This window comes from Artemia sp. Qi Xiang Cuo, chromosome 2 (genome assembly GCF_049724085.1).
Source record: "Artemia sp. Qi Xiang Cuo chromosome 2, ASM4972408v1, whole genome shotgun sequence".
In the NCBI taxonomy this organism is placed as follows: Eukaryota; Metazoa; Arthropoda; class Branchiopoda; order Anostraca; family Artemiidae; genus Artemia; species Artemia sp. Qi Xiang Cuo.
The window spans coordinates 96,873,612-96,896,078 of record NC_142795.1 but is presented as its reverse complement, the minus strand read 5'-3'; the positions used below and the strand labels follow the sequence as shown (position 1 = coordinate 96,896,078).

Genomic DNA, 22,467 nt, shown 5'->3' with positions numbered 1-22,467 from the left:
AGGTTCGTGTGTGTTGATAGTAAGCCTGAATGAGCATATGATCTTAGGTAGGACACAGTCCTCTTCCATCGCCATCCAAATTCCTCCCCTGGATGACTGAATCGAAGGCCGTAATCAAGTCGATGAAGACAATGACGGTGATTTGTTTGTGTTTGGCTATATGTTCAAAAATCTGTCTCAGGGGGAAGAGTTGGTCAATACGGCCTATGCCGGCTCGCAGCCGTACAGTAAGACCGATTGGACTAGGGCGTCGTAAATCCGGATTTTTGTTTTCTGGTGGATTTCCTTCCTTTTTCATAGCGGCTTCCACAGCTGTGCGAAGGCAGCGGAAACTGATGCAATGTGACATAGGATATCTTCCCTACATTCGGCGTTGATGGTGATGTACGCTCCGAGATGCTTGAATTTGTTGACAACTTCAATCTTTTTTTGGTTAAGAGTTATAGGGGTAGAGTTTATATCTGGGGTATTAGATATAGCTTTAGTTTTGTCAATATGAATCTTGAGCCCCACTGGGGCAGCAACTTCGGAGACTTTCAGAAGCATGTTCTGGGCTTTGCCAACGGATTCGCGAAGAAGGGCAACATCATCGGAATAATCAAGGTCGGTGGTACTGAAATCACGGCTAACCTTGACTCCTTCGAAGTTTAGCATTGCTTTTTTCATTACCCAGTCGACTACAAAATTGAATAGTTCGGGAGAGAGTACACACCCTTGCCTCACACCGAAGTCTATATCGAGTAGCGGCGTAAGTTCTGCGTTGACCTGGATGCAGGTTCGTGTATGTTGATAGTAAGCCTGCATGAGTCACATGATTTTAGGTGGGACACAGTCCTCTTCCATCACCATCTGAATTCTTCCCCCGGATGACTGAATCGAATGAAGTCGGCCGTAATGAAGTCGATTAAGACAGTGACGGTGATTTGTTTATGTTAGGCTATATGTCCAAAAATCTGTCTCAGGGTGAAGAGTTGGTCAATACGGCCCATGCCGGCTCGGAAACCAGATTGGTTGGGGTGGATTCTTTCGTTGCTGACTTTTCGGAATCGGTTAAGCAGGATCATTGCAAAGATCTTTTCTGTAATGCTCATTAATGAGATCCCTCTGTAACTTTTGCATTCAGTGCGGTTGTCTTTCTTAAAGACTGGCATTATAACTGAGTCCTGCCATTCCTGAGGAAACCGTTCGTGAAACCAAATTGAGCAGAAGAGCTTTTATAGTTTCTCAGCGGGAATAGGAGCAGCTTTGTAGACTTTGGCCGGGATAGAATCTGTGCCTAGCGGCTTATGATTCCTCAGCTTTTTGATTGCCTCTCTGATCTCTAGTATTGAGGGAGGGTGAACATTGATGTTGCTTTATGGGGCTTGTTGAGTTGGTGGTACTGAGTTTTGGTTAGGGTTGCTTGGCTGGAGTGCAGTGGCGCTATTATTGCGAGGCGTTGGAGTGGAAGGGATGTTGTGATTGGGGTTCAGCAGTTTCTGGAAGTGGTACTTCCATCTTGCGATTATGTCATCTTTAGATTTTATTTTAAGACTTTCCGTTTTAGAGGGTACTTTTCTAATTTTGCTTAAAAATTAAAACCTCACCCCTTGACCTTCCTTTTAGTGATATTGTCGGTATGTTGTGCCTTTGATTATTCTTTTATCATTTTCCAAAGTAAGTGCAACTTATTCATACATTCAGCACTTTACTTTTGGAAACTCGTCGCATCCCTGAGATCGCTACTCTGACATCTCGTAAGACAGATGCAACCCTTAAAAAATGCAAACACCGTGTCCTTCCCATTCTGCTAAGAACTTTGTCATCTCTTCCTCCCAGAAAGTTTCCACTTTCTTGAAGTCCTTGGCCAGATTGTCAAAAACTACGATTTGGGTCATCTGTCATCAATAAAGTGTGACTGAACCACATTTTTCTTGGGTCATATTTCTTAAATTTATAGTCACGCAGACCAGTGATTAAAATTATTCCTAGGCAATTTATCCTGGAAAAATCTAGCATGCCTTCCTCAGATTCTTAAAGGACCCATATTTAACCACCGCACTCAGCCACTGTTATTTATATGTCTTCTAGTATCCTAATCTCAGTTATAATACATTTCTATTCTAGATCTTAGAAGTATTTTAAAGTTTTATCTTAGTAGGACCTAGGATGTGCTTTATAAAGAATATTTCCCTCTACATCTGTTCCTTAAATGTAAAATGAGTACATATAGTGAAGAGATGAAAATAGTCTATCTGAAACCCTTTGAAACCCCTTAATTAATAACTTCTTGACTGGGTGTGTAATTTAAGTACCGTCTTTTGCAGCATGAATGAGCGTGACTGATAGCTGTGCAACTGAATCTAAACATAAATTGGAGAAATATAAATAATATACGGATAATAAAAATCCTCGCTTCGTTTATAAGTTGATAATTACTGGATGCTAAAAATAGTAAGTCATTGACTAAAGTGCTAATTAAAGGTTAGTATAAAATTTTTAACATTAAATAGTCCTAAAATTGGTTTGTCCATTTTCCACATTTTCTAACTTTATACTCCCCAGCTTCATGGCTCACTTTCTGGTGAAATTCGTCTCCAATTTTCATTCTGGATACCATCAACGGCTGAAGCACCAGACTGCTAGTCATCCTTTCTAAATTTCAACTTAAATTGCCTATAATTAAATGAAGATGGCCAATAACTTGTACTTGTTGTACGTTCAGGCAACATCCTGGCCCATCGTGTTACCCAGCAGTCGACGACATGCATCTTTCCAGATATTTCGCTTGAGTATGATAGGCTCCATGATGTCAAGCCAGTGACTATCCCAAGGTCGCCCAAATTTCCTGAAGCCCCCAACATGCTGAAGGTTGGACTTGAATGTTGCGAGCCACGTTTTCTTCTGCCCTCTTGCTTTCTTCTTCCATGCCGGTAGTGGAAGGCATTTGAGGCATTTTTTTTCTTGTATGCTCTGCCGATCTCCGCCTGGTGTTGCCAAAGCTGCTTCCCCTGACTTCGTTGGTCGAGCCTCTGTCTGAAAGGCGAATGACTAGTATATAAACTAGAAATCTAGTATTAAAGTAGATTTCAAAGCGAAATTACCTATGTGAATTGTTTGTATCTCAAAAGGATTAAAGTATAAAAGGATAAAGTGACTTTTCATTCTGACGCAATCTGGTACTGCTTATATTTTTTGGACTGATTTAATGCAGTAATTAAGGTTGATGAAAAATCAACCTAAAGATGGATTTTTGGATATATTTTCATGATTAATTATTATAAAATATAGACACGGAAAACATCATTTGGAAAGCGGTGTTAAATTTTGTTTCAAGAGCAATGCTAGCCGGAATAAAACATTAATTCACTACTAATCGCGATGTGGAGTTTTTCTCCAGAGATAATATACTGAGTGCGAAAGAATACATCCTACAAAAATCTGGCCTACCGGACCCCTTCCGTAAATCAGTTAAAGATGAAGAAAAGCGTCAACTTCCTACATTCGTCACTTTTGAGCCAACCGAGGTACCTGCATGCGGAGAAGAGATAAGTGCATACGTAACTACCAAAGTAAATGATATGTGCCGCCGTTTTGAAGGCTTCATGGAACGACTGAACAAAGGTGACTTAAATCTTTTTGCTCGAACTAGTTTCCCTGCTCAACCAAATGCCCCCACAAAGCTGTTTTACTCAGTAGTTGTTACAAACCCTCCGCCACTGAAAACCCTATCGGAGCGGAAAGCGTTTATAGAATCTGCGTGTGGCGAATCCCTTGATGCTTCTAAGGTTGAGCTCAGACCAGGAAAATGGGTGGCGGGTAGCCATTGCGCAGAAGGCTACTGCAGAGAAATTGGCCATTGGGATTAATAATGAAAACCCGGGTTCCGGTACAAAAATCAGAACTCCCTCACATATCGGTATAGTCAAAGAGATTCCCGAGTTCTTAATCCTGAGGATTACAAAGATTAATAGTCGGCTGTGAGAAAGTCGAACAATGTGGGAAATCACGCACCTTCAAGCTGTATTTTTCAAGTAGAGATGCTTTTGATACCGCCGCACAAATGACGATTAAAATTGACTTCGAGCGTTTCAAAATACAAGAATTTATTTTTCTCCCGAAACGTTGTTTTAATTGTCATGAAATCGGCCATATGTCGACACAGTGCAAAAATACCAAGAAATGCGGCCGTTGCGCCCAAAATCACCACGGTGCGATGAAAGAAAGCCCATGCCAGAACCCGATCTGCTGTCTGAATTGTCAAAGCACCAAACAAACGTGCTACCATGCTAAGTGCCCGTTGAACAAGACTCTGAAGCCAAAAAGCCAATCTGTTCGAAATGGTTGAGCCCTATTTTAAAAAGAGCGTCTTGTCATGGAACGTAAATGGTAATCTCAGTGCAAAAATTGCCATGGTGGAACAACTTTGCCTTAGTAAAGAAATTATATGCATTCAGGAACATTTTCTCTCTGTTGATAATATGAAACTACTGGATATAGTGTCATCACATGTGCACCACTTTGTAGCCGCTAAAAGGTCCAGAAACCGAGGCCGCCCCTCAGATGGACTTGCTACAATAATAGATCGACATTCTAACTCCGAACTGTTTGCAAAATCTGAGCATTTCCTTGCAGTTAAAGTGGGTGATACTGTCATTGTTAATGTATATCTGCCGACAGACTATAGAGACGAAAATGCTGAAACGAAGTTTGCTCTAGCATGCAGAAAATTGGATAAATGTTCGGTTAAAATCAGAGCCTCACCTCCATTAGGTTCTTTTGGGGGACTTTAATTGTGACCTATTGATACGACTGATAATCTACGTACGGCTCTGCTGCTTAGCCTGAATCCAAATGAAAGAGCTCTCTTACCAAAATCTGCTGATTTCACATATATACACCCCTCAGGATCAGTGCAAACCTTGATCATATACTTGTTTCCGGTAGTATTGCCAGTCCTGCAGTAAGTGTAAGCGTGCTTAATGAGTTTGTAGTATCTGACCATTTGCCGTTGTCTTTCAGTATTATGGCTCCATTTAACCGTGCACGGGTAATCCAAGATTCTAAGTGGCGTACTGTGATAGAATGGAATAAGATTGATATACCCCAGTACCAGCATTATACTGATAATATTCTCGCAAAGATAAAAAATACCATTTGAGCTTCTCCAGAATTCGGTGCCGTCTTCAATTAACGAAAATCGTATTAACTTAAATATATATCCATCACTAATTTCACATGCTTTATTACAAGCAGAAAAGCAGCTTGCCCCTCACGCTAAAATACGAGTCAAATTTGAAGTGAAGGGCTGGTTTCAGGATTCTTCACTTGTTGAGGCTTGTAATAGGGCCAAATTTTGGATAAACATCTGGATAGATTACGGCCGTCCCGCAATTCGTATCGTAAACCATATCCGTTTATCCAGCAAACGCCGTTTTTCAAAAGAGTTAGATAAACATAGAGCTACTATTCGTTCCAATTTTTCTGAAAAGATTTTTAATAACCCATGAATTTTTTGCAAAAATTTAACACATAAACAAAAACAAAAGCCAAACCAGTCATTTAATATCCCTCCCTAACTATGGAAAAAACGTTTCTCCAGAGAGTTTTCAGAACCAGACCCACTAATAGAAAATCCCTCCAAAGTTACACTCGAAAAGATACTTTCGATAGGGGCCAAATCAATGTTTACTGTATCAGTTTCAGATGTTTATAATATAATTTGTAAAACAAAAAATCGTTTTTCAAGAGTTATAGATCATGTTTGCGTAAAAAACCTCATGTTTGGGACCCCTTTTCTTTTTGCACACCTAGCCTCACTTTTCCAAATGGTGTTTAGAAAGGGAATGGTTCCTACCTCTTTTTCAACTAGCCGTCTTATTCCTGTCCCTAAAAAAAAATAAACCCCTTAATGAGTGTTCACCATACCGGCCAATAACGGTAGCTGAAACTTTTTGTAAACCTTTTAAGAAGTTTATGATACCTGAGTTGTTTAATAAATGTTAGGTGCCCCCGCACCAATTTGGGTTCTAGAAAGGAATAGGTTGCGGTCATGCACCGACTGCACTGGTATTAGTTTTGACTGCTGCTGATAAATCTGGAGAGCCGCTTATTCTAGGGAGCCATGATGTCAGTCGTGCTTTTGATTCGATAATTCACGTGCATATCCTCACTTAATTGTATAAACGCGGGGTCAGTACCTGTATTATTCTTGCTTTTTATGATATGTATAATCATTTAACTGTCACTGTTAATCTGCCTCATGGAATAATTACAAAGATAACCAAACCTGTTCGTCGCGGAGTAAGGCAAGGCGCCCTTACATCCCCAATTGTATTTAACAACTGTATTCTCGATGCACAATCTCAAGCAGTTTCTTCCTGTATTTTAGAAGGGATAGACGTGTCTTATATTGCTTATGTGGACGATGTCTTTAACCCCAGCCGAATGGTATTGGCGTTTGAGAAAAAATTTTCCATTTTGAGTCGAGAATATTCAAAAATAAGTATTAAATTTAACGCAGAAAAGTCAGAAGTCGTACTATTTAACAGGGGTCCAATTCCCAAAGGATTATAATATTGATCTTAATGGAGTATTCGTTGCTCCTAAATTGGAAATGAATTATCTTAGCCTCCCAACCGGTAACTCCCTTAAAGCAACTAAAAAACTTCTCATTCGCCATTTCCAGTGCCGGACGTCCAGTGCCTACGGTGGCATAGTTTCAAATAAACTTCGTTTTAATCGCCGGGTGCTAGCAAAATTATATAACTCATATGCGCTCCCAAATTTTTTATACCTTGCACCTTTTTGGCGTACCTTTTCGGCAACGAACTCAAAGCAACTCCGACGAATTGATTACCGGTATGCTAAATATCTTCTCATCCTACCCCCCTGGGCAAGTAATTCTTAGGTCAATAGGAAATACGGCCTAATTGACCCCAATGCTGCCATCGGCAGATGCATTGCAGCTTACAATAGGGGAATAAATGGACACCCATGGTGTTCCATTTTAAAACAATAGGTCTTTCACGTCTACTGTTTTTGTGTTTGTTATATATACTGTATGATGTTTGGTTTATTATTATGCTTGTGTGCTTGTTCCATAAGTTTTGTCCTTGTGTTATTCGTGTTTGTCTATGTGCTTGTTACTTTGGCTTGTGTTGTCATTTTCTGGTTTATTACTATGCTTGTGCGATTGTTCTATGAGTTTTAATTTCGTTTTATTTGTCATTATCCGACTTTTTCTTTTGCTTTTTCGTTTCTTCTTCTTTTTTCTTCTTTTTTATACTCCGTTCATCATTGTATTTCAACGGGTTATAACTAATTCAATTCAATAAATCGTAGGCATTTTTGCTGAAATATATCCAAGTTTTGACGCTTCCGTTGCTTTCGGAGACCAAGTTTCACAACCCGTAGAGAAGAAAAGCGAGCACCAAGGCTTCGTAAACTGGATGCTTTGTGCGTAGTGAGATTTTTCTGCGCATCCGAAGGGAGTTCTTCGGTTGCAGAAATATATTCCATGCTGAGGATATGTGGCTCCGAATCTCCTCTAAAGATTTCCCAATTACATCTATCATTGAGCCAAGGAATTTTAGCGACTGAATATCCTTGCTTTGACTACCATTTAAGGTCACATGGGTACCATCTATTCCAGTCGTTTGCATCGTTTTTGTCTTTGGTACACTTATTTGGAGGCCAGTCCGGAGTGCTCTGTTTGCTACTTCGTTAATCATAGCCTGGGCATCTGCAACAGACTTTGTGGCAAGTATTGTCACATAATCGGCATAATGAAGATCCGTGACAGAGAAGGACGGGCTGACTGCTGTACTTTTATACTTATCGATGGCCGTAAGAACTCAATCGACGACGAAGTCGAATAAGGTCAGTGAGAGTACTTAGCCTTGAGGTACACCCTCCTCATTCAGGACCAAATCTGGAACCGCAACATCAACTCTATTTTGGCCTTGGTTCCATCATAGCATGTCTTCAATAAGCCTGATGATCTTTTTTTGGACGGATCTTTTCAAGCAGCGTTTAGACACTGCTTTATGGTAGTTTTTACTTTTAACACCAAGAACGGCACTCCTATATACCCTGCCCGGGTTTCTTGTATCGCTCCTGGTAGTCTGGGATTTGTAACAATATAATCACTAAAGTTGGCTGTTATATATGCCCGGGATCTTAGTGCCCCAAAGTCTCAGCTCATGGGCAATTAGCATAGACCCATTTATGATGGGTTGTGACTCTTAATGAGCGTTGACCTCAAGACACACTGCCCTTCAAAGATGACACATAAAATGTAACCTAATAGCAATGTTGCAAGTTAGAACAAATACAATTTAGTTTTTTTTTTTTTTTCAACTGAGATGGGTTGAATATAATGGGTAGATCCAGAAGAGCCTCTCTTCCACATCCTCAAGTGAAAACCTCTGACATATATAAAAAGAAAATGGAAAACTCTGAGAATGATAGCATAGTTAACTAATCTTCAATCCCTCCCGCCTCTTATTTGCCACTCGTATAAAGTAATTGGCCATTGAACATTCTAAAGGAAAATTAGGGTATATATCTTGAATTAACATAGGTACTTCTTCAAAATCTAATGCAGTATCCCATATTTAGCAACTTTATTTGTCTTAAGTAATGAAGAATAAATGCTTTAGCGACAGGAATCAAATCTTTTATTACTTGCTGTGAGATAATCTTCACAAAATTACCCAGTATAAACATTTGTCTAATTAACCATTTCTTTGCTGAGGCCAATGGTTTTTAAGCTTATCCCTCCTCCTCCCCCCCCCCCAAAAAAAAAAACTTCGTTTGTTCGATTATTATCTTTATTTATTTTCTGTTGTTTGTTTTTCAGCGCTTGAAGGTGGTGATATTGGACTTGCTATTTCTTCCGCAATGCTAATGACAGGGATGTTTCAATGGGGCGTTCGACAATCTGCAGAAATGGAAAATCAGATGACTTCCGTTGAAAGGGTACTAGAGTATTCGAGGCTCACGCCTGAAGCACCCTTAGAAATTCCAGGTTAGTCATTAAGCAGCATGGAGGCCTAACTTTGGTCTGTGCCTGTTCACCATGTTGTTCACCTATGACCTGAGACATGGACAGCACGCAAGGAATTGGCGAAGTGGCGAACATAATTTTATCCTAATCGAGCTTTCTCTGAGTCACTGCTTTTCTTTTTTCTTTTTCTTTTTTAATGGGGAAGCGTAAAACGATTTTGCCTAAATTTTTACATTACAATCTTCCATTTTCAAAATGTGGCAATGAGACTCAATAGAGAAAAGACTGCATCTCTTAATTGCAAACTTAAATGACTTGTTTAATTTGATTCAATGCTCTTGCTTAGCAGGGTATCAGCGTGGAAGAAACTGATCGAAAGCCACATAAGCCCTCTCTAAGTGGCTATGTTCAGAGCTAGTCATAAACGGTTTTAAAAGAAGCAGTGTAATGTTTCACTTGAATCAGACTGCTGCGTGGTGGTTTTCATCGACCTTAAATATTTTATCCCAGAATATTTGCTTTTAATGGGATAAGTAATTATTTCTTGGAAAGTACGTTCTTTAATATTCTCCTCTAAACCAGGATCATATGGCAATTCTTCTTTCAGGAAGAAGTGGGGCAAATCGTAGTAAGTTGTATCGAAAACACTTAAAATATTTGAAATATCATATTGAGCGAATATCAGAGACTCTGCCTCCAAAATAATAAATTTACACATTTCATTCTCCTCATTCGAATAACTACCTTGTTTTTCAATTTCAAATCATGACTTTCCACGATATGAACCCGAAAAAAAACAAACAAGAAAGGGTACATGTCAGCCTCCTATCACCTCAAGCTCATAAAACGGGCATTTATACTCACAGTTTCCTTTTGATTGAGTCCTCCTCCAATATCCAACGACCATTGATTTGACGTGACCAACTCTCGTGATCTTAATTTTAGAGTAATATAGAAAGAGTTGGATACAATGTCCGACAATAGCCTCTCTTAATCTTAAACTCAAAATTTTATAAACTGAGTATACTTTTCAGAAGTTTATCATTTAGCCTTTAGGTCCAGAACTTGCCACTAGCATAGCTGGTTCATTTGCATAAGGAAGGGATGGTTTTTGGAATACTTAAAATATTTTTAGACACAACTATTCTAGGCAACCTTTCTAGGCAGTAATTCAAAGTCTAACAAGGATAACAATATAGCCTTTCTTGTAGCCATTCTATTGCAATTAATTGATAAACTCATTTGTTTAATATTTGTTATTGGTACAATTCGCTGTCGTTCTAAAATTCGTTATGAAATACCCAAAATACTCTTGACTAAAATTAAATAAAAAAAAAACGAAGTTTTTTTTAACTGAAAGTAAGGAGCGACGTTAAAACTTAAAACGAACAGAAATTATTCCGTATATGAAAGGGGATATCACCTCCTCAACGCCTCAGTCTTTACGCTAAAGTTTTTTATTGTTTCAAAAAATAGAGTTGTGGGAAAGTCAAACTTTACCGTAAAGAGCGAGGCGTTGAGGAGGGGACAGCCCCTTTCATATATTTAATAATTTCTGTTCGTTTAAAGTTTAATGTCGCTCCTTACTTTCAGTTAAAAAAAAATTGTTTTTTTTACTTAATTTTTGAACATTTTGAATTAATGCGGGTTTTGATTTTGGCTCACCATATATGAATAATCAACACCAAATTTGCATATTAATTTTACTTTTATTTGGTTAAATGGCTTTCTCGAGCGTTATTTAAGTTTATTTACGAACATTTTTATTAGTAATAAATATACGTAACTTACGAATTAGCATGCGTGTCCAATTTCTATTGCAACTGATTTTTAATACGTATACCAGGGGTTTCGCCTGAATTGTAATGCCCTAACCTATACACTAAAGCTTAAACCTTCTTCCAGTCCTTTAAAAATTACCCCTTTATCAAACCTTCCGTAAGTTAGGCCTAATAGGGCTTATGAAAGTACTAAAAAATCTTTGGCTTAAAGAGAGAGTTATTGACTAGGGGGCGAACCCAATCATATACGTAATATTTTCTGTTCGTTTAAGTTTTGATGTTACTCCTTACTTTCAGTTGAAAAACTTGTTTTTTTATTTAATTTCTGTTGTTTTTTTTAATAATGCTGGGAAATCTGGCGCCCCCTTCATAGCAATGTCCCTTCCCACATGAAAACTTTTTCCATATAATGATCCTCCCACATAACCCCCGACCCATCCCCCTCCCCCCCCCCACTACCAGAAAAAAATCCCCCTTAAAACGTCTGTATACTTCCAAATAACCAATACTATGTGTTAACATTGGGTAAAGTTCAAAACTTTCAGCCCTCTCCCCCCTCGGGGACTTCGGAGGATTAAGTCATCCTAAAAGACATAGTTATCGTATTTTCTACCATGCTGAACAAAATGGATATCTCCATTTATATTCATATATTTTCAATACATATGTTAGGGGGTTCGCCCCCTAGTCAATACCTCGCTCTTTACGCTAAAGTTCGAATTTTGTTACAATTCTTTAAAAATGACCCCTTAATAACAAAGGCCGTTAATTAGAATAAATAGCTCTTATGAAAGTACTAAAAAATATTTGGCTTAAAGAGCAAGGTACTGACTAGGGGGCGAACCCAATCATATAGGTAATAATTTCTGTTCGTTTTAAGTTTTGATGTTGCTCCTTACTTTCAATTGAAAAACCTGTTTTTTTATTTAATTTCTGATTTTTTTTTTTTTTAATAATGTTGGGAAATCTGGCGCCCCCTTCATAGCAATTTCCCTTCCCACATGAAAACTTCTTCCGTATAATGATCCTCCCACATAACCCCCGATCCATCCCCTCCCCCCCCCATTACCAGAAAAAATCCCCCCTGAAAACGTCTGTATACTTCCAAGTAACCAATACTATGTGTTAACATTGGGTAAAGTTCAAAACTTTCAGCCCTCCCCCCGGGGACTTTGGGGGATTGTCATCCTAAAAGACATAGTTATCGTATTTTCTACCATGCTGAACAAAATGGATATCTCAAAATTTTGATCGGGTGACTTTGGGAAAAATGAGTGTGGAAGGGGGCCTAGGTGCCCTCCATTTTTTTGGTCACTTAAAAGGGCATTAGAAATTTTAATTTCCGTTCCAATGGGCCCTCCCACGATATTGTAGGACAACTGGGTCGATACGATCACCCCTGGAAAAAAAAAACGAACAAAAAACAAATAAACACGCATCCGTGTTCTTTCTTCTGGCAAAAAATACATAATTCCACATTTTTGCAGATAGGAGCTTGAAACTACTACAGTAGGGTTCTCTGATACGCTGAATCTGATGTTGTGAATTTCATTAAGGTTCTTTAACTTTTAGGGGTCTTCCCCCCTTTTTTCGAAAATCAGCCAAATTTTCTCAGGCGCATATCTTTTGATGGATAGGACTAAACTTGATGAAACTTATATATTTGAAATCAGCAATAAAATCTTATTCTTTTGATGTATCTATTGGTATTCCAGTTTTTAGAGTTTCGGTTACTATTGAGCCGGGTCGCTGCTTACTTACAGTTCATTACCGTGAACTGTTTGATATCTGCATGATCTTCAGGTCAACAATGTACCTTCAACCTTCTTTGAAAGGTTGTGTATATATAAAGCGTTCTATAGATAGTTATCTATTATAGGGGGAGTCAATTACCCCAACAACTATCACTGTATGTGCTAAAATTGACTAGTGTGCTGCTGAAAACATTTTACAGTTCAATATGCAATGCGGATTGGCACCCAACATTTTGCTTTTTACTTGTTTTAAAAAGTAAAAGACTACTTCACACAAAAATATTCGTCTAATAAATCACGTCTTAATATACTTTTTATATTCTTAGTCCACATATATGGCTCCAAAAAAGGGGGATGTTAGAGGGTGAATCTTAAATAATCATAAAAATAAGGTACTTTATATGCATTCATAGAATAAAAAAATATATTTTCTCAACTGAAAGTAAAGAGCAACTTTGAAACTCAGAACGAACAGATATTACTCCGTATATGAGAGGAGCTGTACTCTCCTTAATCCTTTGCTCTTTACGTTAAAGTCTTAAAGTTCTCCAAAGATACTCATTCGAATTCACGGTGTTTGCGTTTCAGGAGTCTTGCTTAAGGAATCGTGAGAAAGACAAAAGCCAAACGATCGAGAGATTGAGTAGGTAGAATCCCCTCTTATATACCGAGTAATTTCTGTTCATTTTAAGTTTGTGTTGCTTCTTACGTTCAGTTTTAATAAAAGTTTTTTTTTTTTTATTTATACATAAAAAGAACCTTATTTTGAACCTTATTTAAGGAGATTCACCGTCTACCATCCCCTCATTCGGAACAATTTATTTAAAATAAGAATATAAAAGATATGTTAAGAGATGAATTATTGCACAAAATTCCGCATTTTTAGATAGATGCTTGTAACCTTTACAGTAGGGGTCTCTAATATGTTTAATCTAATGATCTGATCGGGGGGAGGGTCTCTTTTTTGAAAATCAGGAAAATTTTCTCTGTCTCTTAGCTCGTAAATTTACATATATGGAATTGACATAAAAAGCCAATTCTTTTTGTGTTCAAAAAATTAATGTATCTTTTATAGGGTTTCGGTAACGATTTGCACTTGTAGCTTTTATTTGCTTTGCAAAAAAAAACGTATGCACTTTCAGGATAAGGTGACGACTTTGGTTTTTGTTCTTGTAGCTCTTTGGTCTATTGGTCTTGCTCAGTGTTGTGATAGTCATTCATTTTATTTTTCAGAAGTAAAGCCCCGAGATTCTTGGCCAGAAAAGGGAGTCATCGAGTTCAACAGAATATTTTTACGATATGCTGAATCTGAGCCCTACGTTCTTCGGGGCTTATCATGTCAGATAAAGTCAAACGAAAAGGTAAAGGTCCTAGTGCATAATTAAAATGATTGTCTTCTTGTAAAGCGATAAGCTATATTCCAATCGAGAAAATTCCAACAAAGTTCCACCTTCAAATCCAAATTATTTACCAAAATACTGCTGATAGCTCATCATAGCACCGTGCTGCTTGAGAAAAACATTGCTGTATAAGGCCGGCTTGCTCTGTTTTCGCCCCATCTGTTCAGGACTTTATTATTCACATCGCTCAAGCAAGTTCCTACGGCTTTTGAATCTTACATATGACTTCTTCCCAATTCACTGGAGGGCATTCTTTTGCCAAAAAGTAAAATGTTTACCAACTAATCAACCGTCATCTGTAAGACACGTCCTTATCATCTTAACTTTTGTCATTGTAGCAATAGACAGGGGGATTGAAGCCTATTTTCCATACGGAAAACTATAAAGATACAGTAGTTGCCCCCCCCCCCCGCCCATAATAAGTACTTTTACTTGGGAATCCCCAAAATTATTTTTCTCAGCTTGCAGATGAAAATTCAGGTTCATCAACGTGGATTTTCAGACTACTAATTCGCCTGGGAAAATTCTTTGTCATTATGTCAGCCACTCACCCATGCAATGCCCGCAATGTAAAGTTAGGGTTTTGCCTGAACTTTCCAATCTAGGTTTCAAATCTATATGAGAGTTTTTTAGGGTCTTTGCTTATTTTCAGCGGTATTGTGTTACTTTTTATTCAGGAAGTATCAAGGATAAAGAACCAACATATATTCTAATGTTGTTATTGTGTAAAGCAGTTATACTATAAATGTTGTTGCATTATATGGTCTGTTTTTTTTTTATTAAAACAGATGAGGCAACAGCGCCTACTATTGAACAACAAGACTTTTGCATAAAAACTTGGACGCACGTTTCCAAGTGCAGGATTTCACATTATTAAAAACATATTTTCTCCTAAAAACAACAAACTGTATGATGATAAAATAAAATTTCAAAAATCCTTTTTAATAGACAGTGCATAGAAATTCACAAAAAATACCAGATATTTCGGTCACATATGCAGTGACCGTCATCAGTAGTAAAATCAGAGTTTTACTACTGATGACGATCACTGTATATGAGACCGAAATATCTGGTATTTTTTGTGATTTTCTATACACTGTCTATTAAAAAGGATTTTATCCCTATTTTGGACTTTTATTTTATCGTCATGGAAGGCAGTGTGGTCTCCGAAATTATCTAAACTGTATGATGTTTAAACAACTTATTGTTAGGGCTTATTTTGTGAAACAAGATCGCTTCTTTTTGTTTCTGCGTATTTATTAAGCAAAACATTATGAAAATGGGATCTTCTTTTCGTGTATTTATATGTCATGCATGATAATGCGGTATTATTTTCGTTTAAAATCTGAGCTGATTTTGGTTTTTGTCCACGTTGAATTGAGTCCTGAGTTCTACGCACTCAAAAAAAGAAGATAAAAATGAGGCCTCAACTTAGTTGTGGGGACAACCTTGTTTTGGCAAGATTTTGATTAAAGAATGAAAAGATAAGAACAACAAAAATAAGAAGCAGACAGTGCACACTAATTTTCTTAAAAACAGCCTAAAATTAAAACTGACTATGGGCTTAAAGACTCAGATCTATATCTTAAAACCTAGATGGGCAGGAGTAAAATATGGTTTAAAGATTAGTTTTACTTAAGAATTTAAATAAATCAGCATAAGAACTTAGTATCATGGAACAAAGGAATATTTAATAGTGGAAACCCGGTTTCTCTCAGGAAAAAAAAGAAAATGCTTCATTTAAGAGAACCAAAAGCAAGAAGTACCATTTTGTCTTTCCCAACTAAATTATGTACTTACATATGAAAGCTAAAATAAATGGACTACCTTCGGATCAAAAATACAAACTAACCAAGCCCTAACTTTTTCAAACTTTTTTTATCTTGAGTGTGTATAAAGCTACTTTTTTTTTAACTTATATTTCTATTTTGAAACGAAGAATTTACCAACTTTAAGAAAATGTTTGGTCGGATTTAAAGAAATTTTTAACATTAGTTGAATTTCAGTTGAAGCTTATATTAAATTTCTAAAGTTTTGCTGGGTAATGTAGCTGGTTCAGCAAGTGCCATTCAGAAGCGTTTTTGGTTCCATTAAGAATATATCAGGGATTATTTTTACCCTGAAAGTGTAAAATATTTATTGAAAGTGAATTGAAGGGGACGTTGCCCAGCAAACCATGCGCTCACCGTTTTCTATAAATCAATAACACCATGAAAAAATTAATTTCTTTTGTAATTTCTAAAATGTAATTTATTTTCGTTTTTCAAATCATTTCGGTAAATCCTCCACCCCCACTGTGGAAAATTTTCTCCGAAAAAAACCCCACCCCCACGAAAACTTCCTACTGCAGAAATTTCACCAACGGAAAATTCTTCCCACGTAAAATTCCTCCCTTCCGGAAAATTTTCTCGGATAATTTTCTTCCTAGAAAAAAGTCAGATAACAAACAAACGCAAATCTGTGTACTCCCCCTCAATTAAAATGAACTCCCCTTTTTCACCTCTGTATCTTATAGGCATGTGAATGTGATATTTTAATCTACGTAGTTAAAGATTAGAAAACAATTCCCAAAAAAATTATTCTATATCTATCGGGGAAGGCTCAAGAAAACCTAAAAATTAGGCCATTAAAATGTACTATTTTAGGCAAAATTTCCCTTTAGCTGCTCGTTTTTACATTGGGGTAGAATTTTACAAGGTTTAATTGTCATAAGGGGAGTTTTTTGGGAGGGTATTTCCAGGAAAGAGGAATCTCCGTAGGGGGAGTACTCCCCCGAATCCTCTGAAAAAAAAACTTTATCTTCGCTCTGACAGGTAAAGGAACAAAATAAAGATCAAAGAAACAAACAACAGCCTTTTATTGTTTTTGTTACAGATTGGGATTGTTGGTCGTACAGGAGCAGGAAAATCCACTTTAATCTCTGCCATGTTTCGCTTAGCTGAATTTGAGGGCGTTATATCAATAGATGATGTTAACATCCAAGATATTGGACTACATGATCTTCGTTCAAAAATATCGATTATACCCCAAGAGCCTTTCCTGTTTTCTGCTACTGTGCGGAAAAATCTGGACCCGTTTGATGAATTCAAGGACAATGACTTGTGGCTTGCACTTGAAGAGGTAACACCTAAATAATTTTTGACTTTCTTGTGGTACCCCTCTTAGTGGCAAGGAGTAGTTTGAGAAAATTAACAACAAATTCTGAAAGGATGAGATATATGTAATCAATTACAAGTACTTCTACTAGGTATTAATTAACTCTAGTAGTCTTTTAATATTTTTTTGGTCAAACGGAGATGTATTATATGGCCTTAAGGGATCATAGAGACGCTTTTGCCATAAATGAGCTTATATATATATATATATATATATATATATATATATATATATATATATATATATATATATATATATATATATATATATATATATATATATATATATATATATATATATATATATGTATATATATATATATATATATATATATATATATATATATATATATATATATATATATATATATATATATATATATATATATATATATATATATATATAAACATGATTAATCCATTAAACTCTTTCAGACTGGCGAGGATGTCTGAATAAACAGGTGTTAGAATTAAGCATCAAAACTAATGGTCTAAGAGTGTAAGTTCTTAAAACACGCTTTTCTGGCATAGGAAGCCTCTGTAATATCCTTCAAGTTTCGATGTTTCATTTGTGAGGAGGATATCGGTTTAATGTCAGCAGATGATCAGAAATTTATGTAGAATCGTATAACTTTGGTCCAATACTAGGCTATTCTACTTTTTGGAATTCTGTCCAGTGACAGAGGACCTTTTGACACTTTTGGGCTTCGGCTCCAGTCTCTTGTAGATGACAGGTTTGGTACAGTAAAACTTCCATTACTCAAAATTCATTTTCTCTGTTTTTGTTTCAGGGGTAGGGTTAAAGTTATTTAATGCTTGCACTAAACAGGAACATAAATACTACTTTCCTATAATTCAATCCAAGAAAGTCTGTTCTAATTTTGTACATCATCTCTGACTTTTTGTCATAAGTCAGTCATATCGTTCTTTATTTCTGGAAATAGCCTATCTAAAACACAATTTTAAAATGTAAAAATTTATGCTGAAAAAGTAATTTTTTACAAGGTGTCCCTCTAGGTTGAAAACCTTTTATAATTATTGTCCTTTAAATAACCGCAGACCATGTGCTGTTTGTATGGAATCTTTCACATTTCTATTCGAATCCAACCCTAAAGCCCTCTTGGGTATGGGTCTGTTATGTATTCTTACTGTGATTGACAACTTATGGACTTAAATAGTAATATTTATCTGGCGTTGTAACTATTAACGAAATACAAAAAAAACGTATTTACATTCCAGAAAGAAAAACTTTTTGTCATTGGTCCTTGAAAAAAAAAAGACAAGCCAATTTTATTCATTATAAATTTCGAGGTTGTGAAGATACCTTGAACTTCGGAAAGTATTAACCATGGCAAAAAGGCTTTTAGAAGAAACGGTCTAGTGAGACATGGTTTTCTTTTTTTATATTCCAGATATCCTGTCGTATACTCCAACATTAAACTACTAAACAGAAAACTAAAAACATCTTGAGATTATTTCCTGTTCCCATTAACTTAAAAATGATATAAGTGCCTTTATTAAGAATCAAAAGTGTTTGGGGCTATGAATGAGCCAAACTTATGCATAACAACTGAGGATTTGCACTTGAAAAGTAATTTTGGTAGGTATTCTGAGAAATATTTATTTTGTAAATGGAAATGATTTCCACGAAATAGGAGCATAACTCTTAAGGACACCCTAGACGGTCAATAAATTGATTAAAGCATGATTGACCATCTAGGAACCGATTGAGGCAGTCAAACTTTCTCTTAATCACCGTCAACGCTTGACTCAAGCGTCAAACAGGCTCCTAGATGGTCAATGATGCTTTAATCAATTTATTGACGGAAGCTTTTGATCAAAATGATTGACTGTCTAGGATATCTTTTCGTTATGCCCTGATTAGGCAAATGGTAATATAAAGAGCCAAGATTCCTGGTCATCTTTGCCTGATAAAATTTACCTTTTTCTCTAACAATTTAACTTTAACACTACAGTTCAAATCAAAGATATGTGATTTAATCCACTGGAGTTCGATCATAAGCTTTACAGGAATGATTTTTTTTTCTTCCAAAATTGCTTATTTCGAGATTTTTTCTGAGGCTATGCTGGTGTGTACTTGAGCCAAATTTCCTAAACAAGGTAAGTTTTGCTGCATTAGGTGGCTACGAACTGGTATTATTGGCAGAAATAATCGCCATTTCTTATATTGGAAACATTTCTTCAATCTAAATTGATAAACCATAGTCGAAGTAGCATAATTATCAAAAATAACTTCAAAAATAGGTACTTTATGTATTAGTATTAAAATAATGGCTATAACCGAAGGATGGCAAGTTAACTGCTGAAGAAATACTAATATCATCCAAACGAAATATGCGCAATCATCGAAAAATGTTTGTTTTGAGATAGGCGGGTATGTAGGAATTTCGAGTGGCACCAATATTGCTGAAACAGAAAAAAAACGAAAATTGTGGCGGGTAATATGGTAATATAACAGGAAATTGCTGACCAATTTTGCGCCCATCTTGGTGAGAAGCAGATGACACTGATCCCCGTAGAAATGAATTGACTCTTATACAGATTCTCAACTATGAAAACTAAGTAAATTTTGACGAACGGCAATAAATTTTCCTTCTGTACAGCTAAAATATGGGAAAACTCACTAAACTGGAAAAATGTGTAGCGTTCTTGGTTTAAAGCATTCCTTCCCCCCACGCTTCCTTGCACTTGTCTATTTTTAATTATCTCATTTTTGAAAATGTATGTGATGTATATTTGTGGGCTGAGTTTCCCATATACTTAGTTTTAAATTCTCTGTCCTGTAGGCTGTCTAGTCAAAAATATTGTATTTGCCCTTGATGGTTTTTATTATGCAATTTAATTTTTTCAGGTTAACTTAAAAGAGGCTATTCTTGACATGAACGGAAAGCTAGACGCAGACGTGGCTGAAGGTGGAACAAATTTGTCTGTTGGCCAAAGGCAATTAGTCTGCTTAGCCCGTGCCCTCTTACGGAAGAACAAGGTGCTAATACTGGATGAAGCGACGGCAAATGTGGATCCTAGGTAATTAAGTATGGCCTAGAGAAGAAAGGGTGTATTAAAAAAAGAAAAAATACGAAAATTAGAAGAAGAAAAATCATATGAAAAATTTTACCAATTTTCTGCGATGTATTTACGATGTTTCTTAAGTACTCAAAGTGGGATTGCTAACCCAGAAAGTTTGTGTTCCAAAAATAAAAGTTATTTTTATTCAAGTTTATCCTTATCAGCTCTTTAAGAGTTGATCTGGCACAAATGCAATATTAGGGAAAAGTTGATTCAATCTGCGAGGATGAAAAGACTATTAACATAAATTTGCTTTAAGAAACTGAAATGTCCAATTCAAATTTTATGAACAATAAACAATACTCACAATAGCCAACTGTCTATGTTTGTTTCATTCTAAAAGGATTTCACAAAATTTGTAGCTAAACTTTAGTGTGAAAATCAATATTTTGAACTAATTTTCGAATAGTTTCATAGAGGCACTATCGAAGCTATCGATTTTGGCTACAAAAGATTGCCCTAGAAATGGAAAACTTTAGTATGAAGAAAATTTCTTGCATATTTCTTTGACCGTTAGCTATATATATTATGGGGTGCTCCCATAATATAGGCGATGTTCTTTGTTTAGGGGGTGCTTCCCCTAAAGCAAATTACGGGGGAAAAGGGGTATGGAATACCAGAAAGATTGTTTTTTTTAGAGGGGTTTTGGAAACAATCTGACATTCTTCAATTTCTGATTCCCCTTCTATATACTTTAATATTTAATATAAGCTCATTTTTCATTCAGACTCTTTGCATATTAAGAGACAAGTTTCAGCTTCCTTCGGACCCGCTATTAAATATTTTATACATACGTTCCTTCAAATATAGGGAGCTTAAGGGGTATTTTTTTCCTATAATTCCCTGTCGATAGATCTAAGTGACTTCTCAGGAAAGATGGCAATGTTGGCCTTTAAAAGCAATTTTAAGGCTTCAGCCTCATTCCTTTCCCATAAAGTGATCTGCTGACGTCCCTTTGAAAAGTGCCCTTAAGTCACTTTAAAAGGTCACTAGAACTCAAACGGTTCAAACAAGCTCTCAATTTTGGACGTCCACTTGTCTAATATGATCATCTCTTTCAATAAAATTTACGTCAGATATCTAGGAATGACAACTATAACCTACTGTTTTGACATCCTGTGTTTCTAAAAATATAAACTAGGGTCCCTTTGAAACTGTTATTTCCAGGGGGAGAATGCTTCAATCTGTCCACATATCCTATAATACATTTGTTGACCTACATCTTTTTCTTGTTTAAGGACTGATGAGCTAATTCAAGAAACTATCCGGACGAAATTTAAGGAATGCACTGTCCTAACTATTGCTCATAGATTAAATACAATTATGGATTCAGACAGAATAATAGTTTTAGAAGCTGGGACCTTAAAGGTAAGCTCTCTTCCCAGAATTTATAGTTCAGCAGCCGTAATTAAAACTTTTCAATTATAATCTACTAGTGAATATTTGATTAATTTATCCTCTCCCCATCCCAAAACCATGATTTTTTTTTTTTTTTTTTTTTTTGTTTTTTTATCCTTTCTACTGAATCTCTGAGTCTAAAAGGTATCATCATACTGAGTAAAAAGGCCGTACCCAGGATTTTTTTTCGGAGGGGGGTTTTACTTACAGATTTTTTTTCGAGGGGGGTTTTACACGAAAAAACGCATAAAAAATTTGTTTATGTCCATTTTTGTTACGATTTTACGAGTCCAAAAAACATTTCGGGAGGGGTTCAAACCCCCTAACCCCTCTCTGGGTACGGCCTTGCTGAGTAATATGCTTCCTATAAAACCCACACGAATTATCACGCTCACTCTTATCACTTTCCTTATCAAGGGGCCTATTTGATTTTTTTTTTTTTTTTTTTTTTTTTTTTTAATGGTAGGTACTTCCCTTTTTCAAATCATATTCATAATCTTCAGTAACTTATTTTTTAACTTTGCAACCATCATATTTCAAATATTGATTTACCTTGCTATCAGCACCTTAGGCCTTATTATTTTTAATCCTTTTAGTACTATCTCTAACTCTATTTTAAAATAAAATCCTCTAACATGATTTAACATATTCTCAAAATATGTCGTCTATCAAACAGTTCGCGGTAACGAACTGTAAGTAAGGAGCGACCCGGCTCAATAGTAACCGAAACTCTAAAAAACGGGATTTTGATACCAATAGATACATCAAAAGAATCAAATTTTAATACTGATTTCAAATATATAAGTTTCATTAAGTTTAGTCCTACCCAGTTACGCACCTGAGAAAATTTGGCTGATTTTTGAAAAAGGGGGAAGGACCCCCTAAAAGCTATAGAACCTTAAT

The 22,467-nt window shown here is 36.3% G+C and overlaps 1 protein-coding gene across 1 annotated transcript in view; it reads left to right on the top strand.

Moving 5' to 3' along the window:
* LOC148955865 (ATP-binding cassette sub-family C member 4-like) overlaps nucleotides 1-22,467 on the top strand; it is a 216,306-nt gene that overhangs the window by 186,071 nt on the left and 7,768 nt on the right. Inside the window, exons 19-23 of the mRNA XM_089104749.1 lie at nucleotides 8,843-9,010; nucleotides 13,758-13,885; nucleotides 16,799-17,044; nucleotides 19,952-20,124; nucleotides 21,405-21,534. Coding sequence (XP_088960875.1) covers nucleotides 8,843-9,010; nucleotides 13,758-13,885; nucleotides 16,799-17,044; nucleotides 19,952-20,124; nucleotides 21,405-21,534 — 845 coding nt within the window. The remainder of the gene's footprint in view (nucleotides 1-8,842; nucleotides 9,011-13,757; nucleotides 13,886-16,798; nucleotides 17,045-19,951; nucleotides 20,125-21,404; nucleotides 21,535-22,467) is intronic.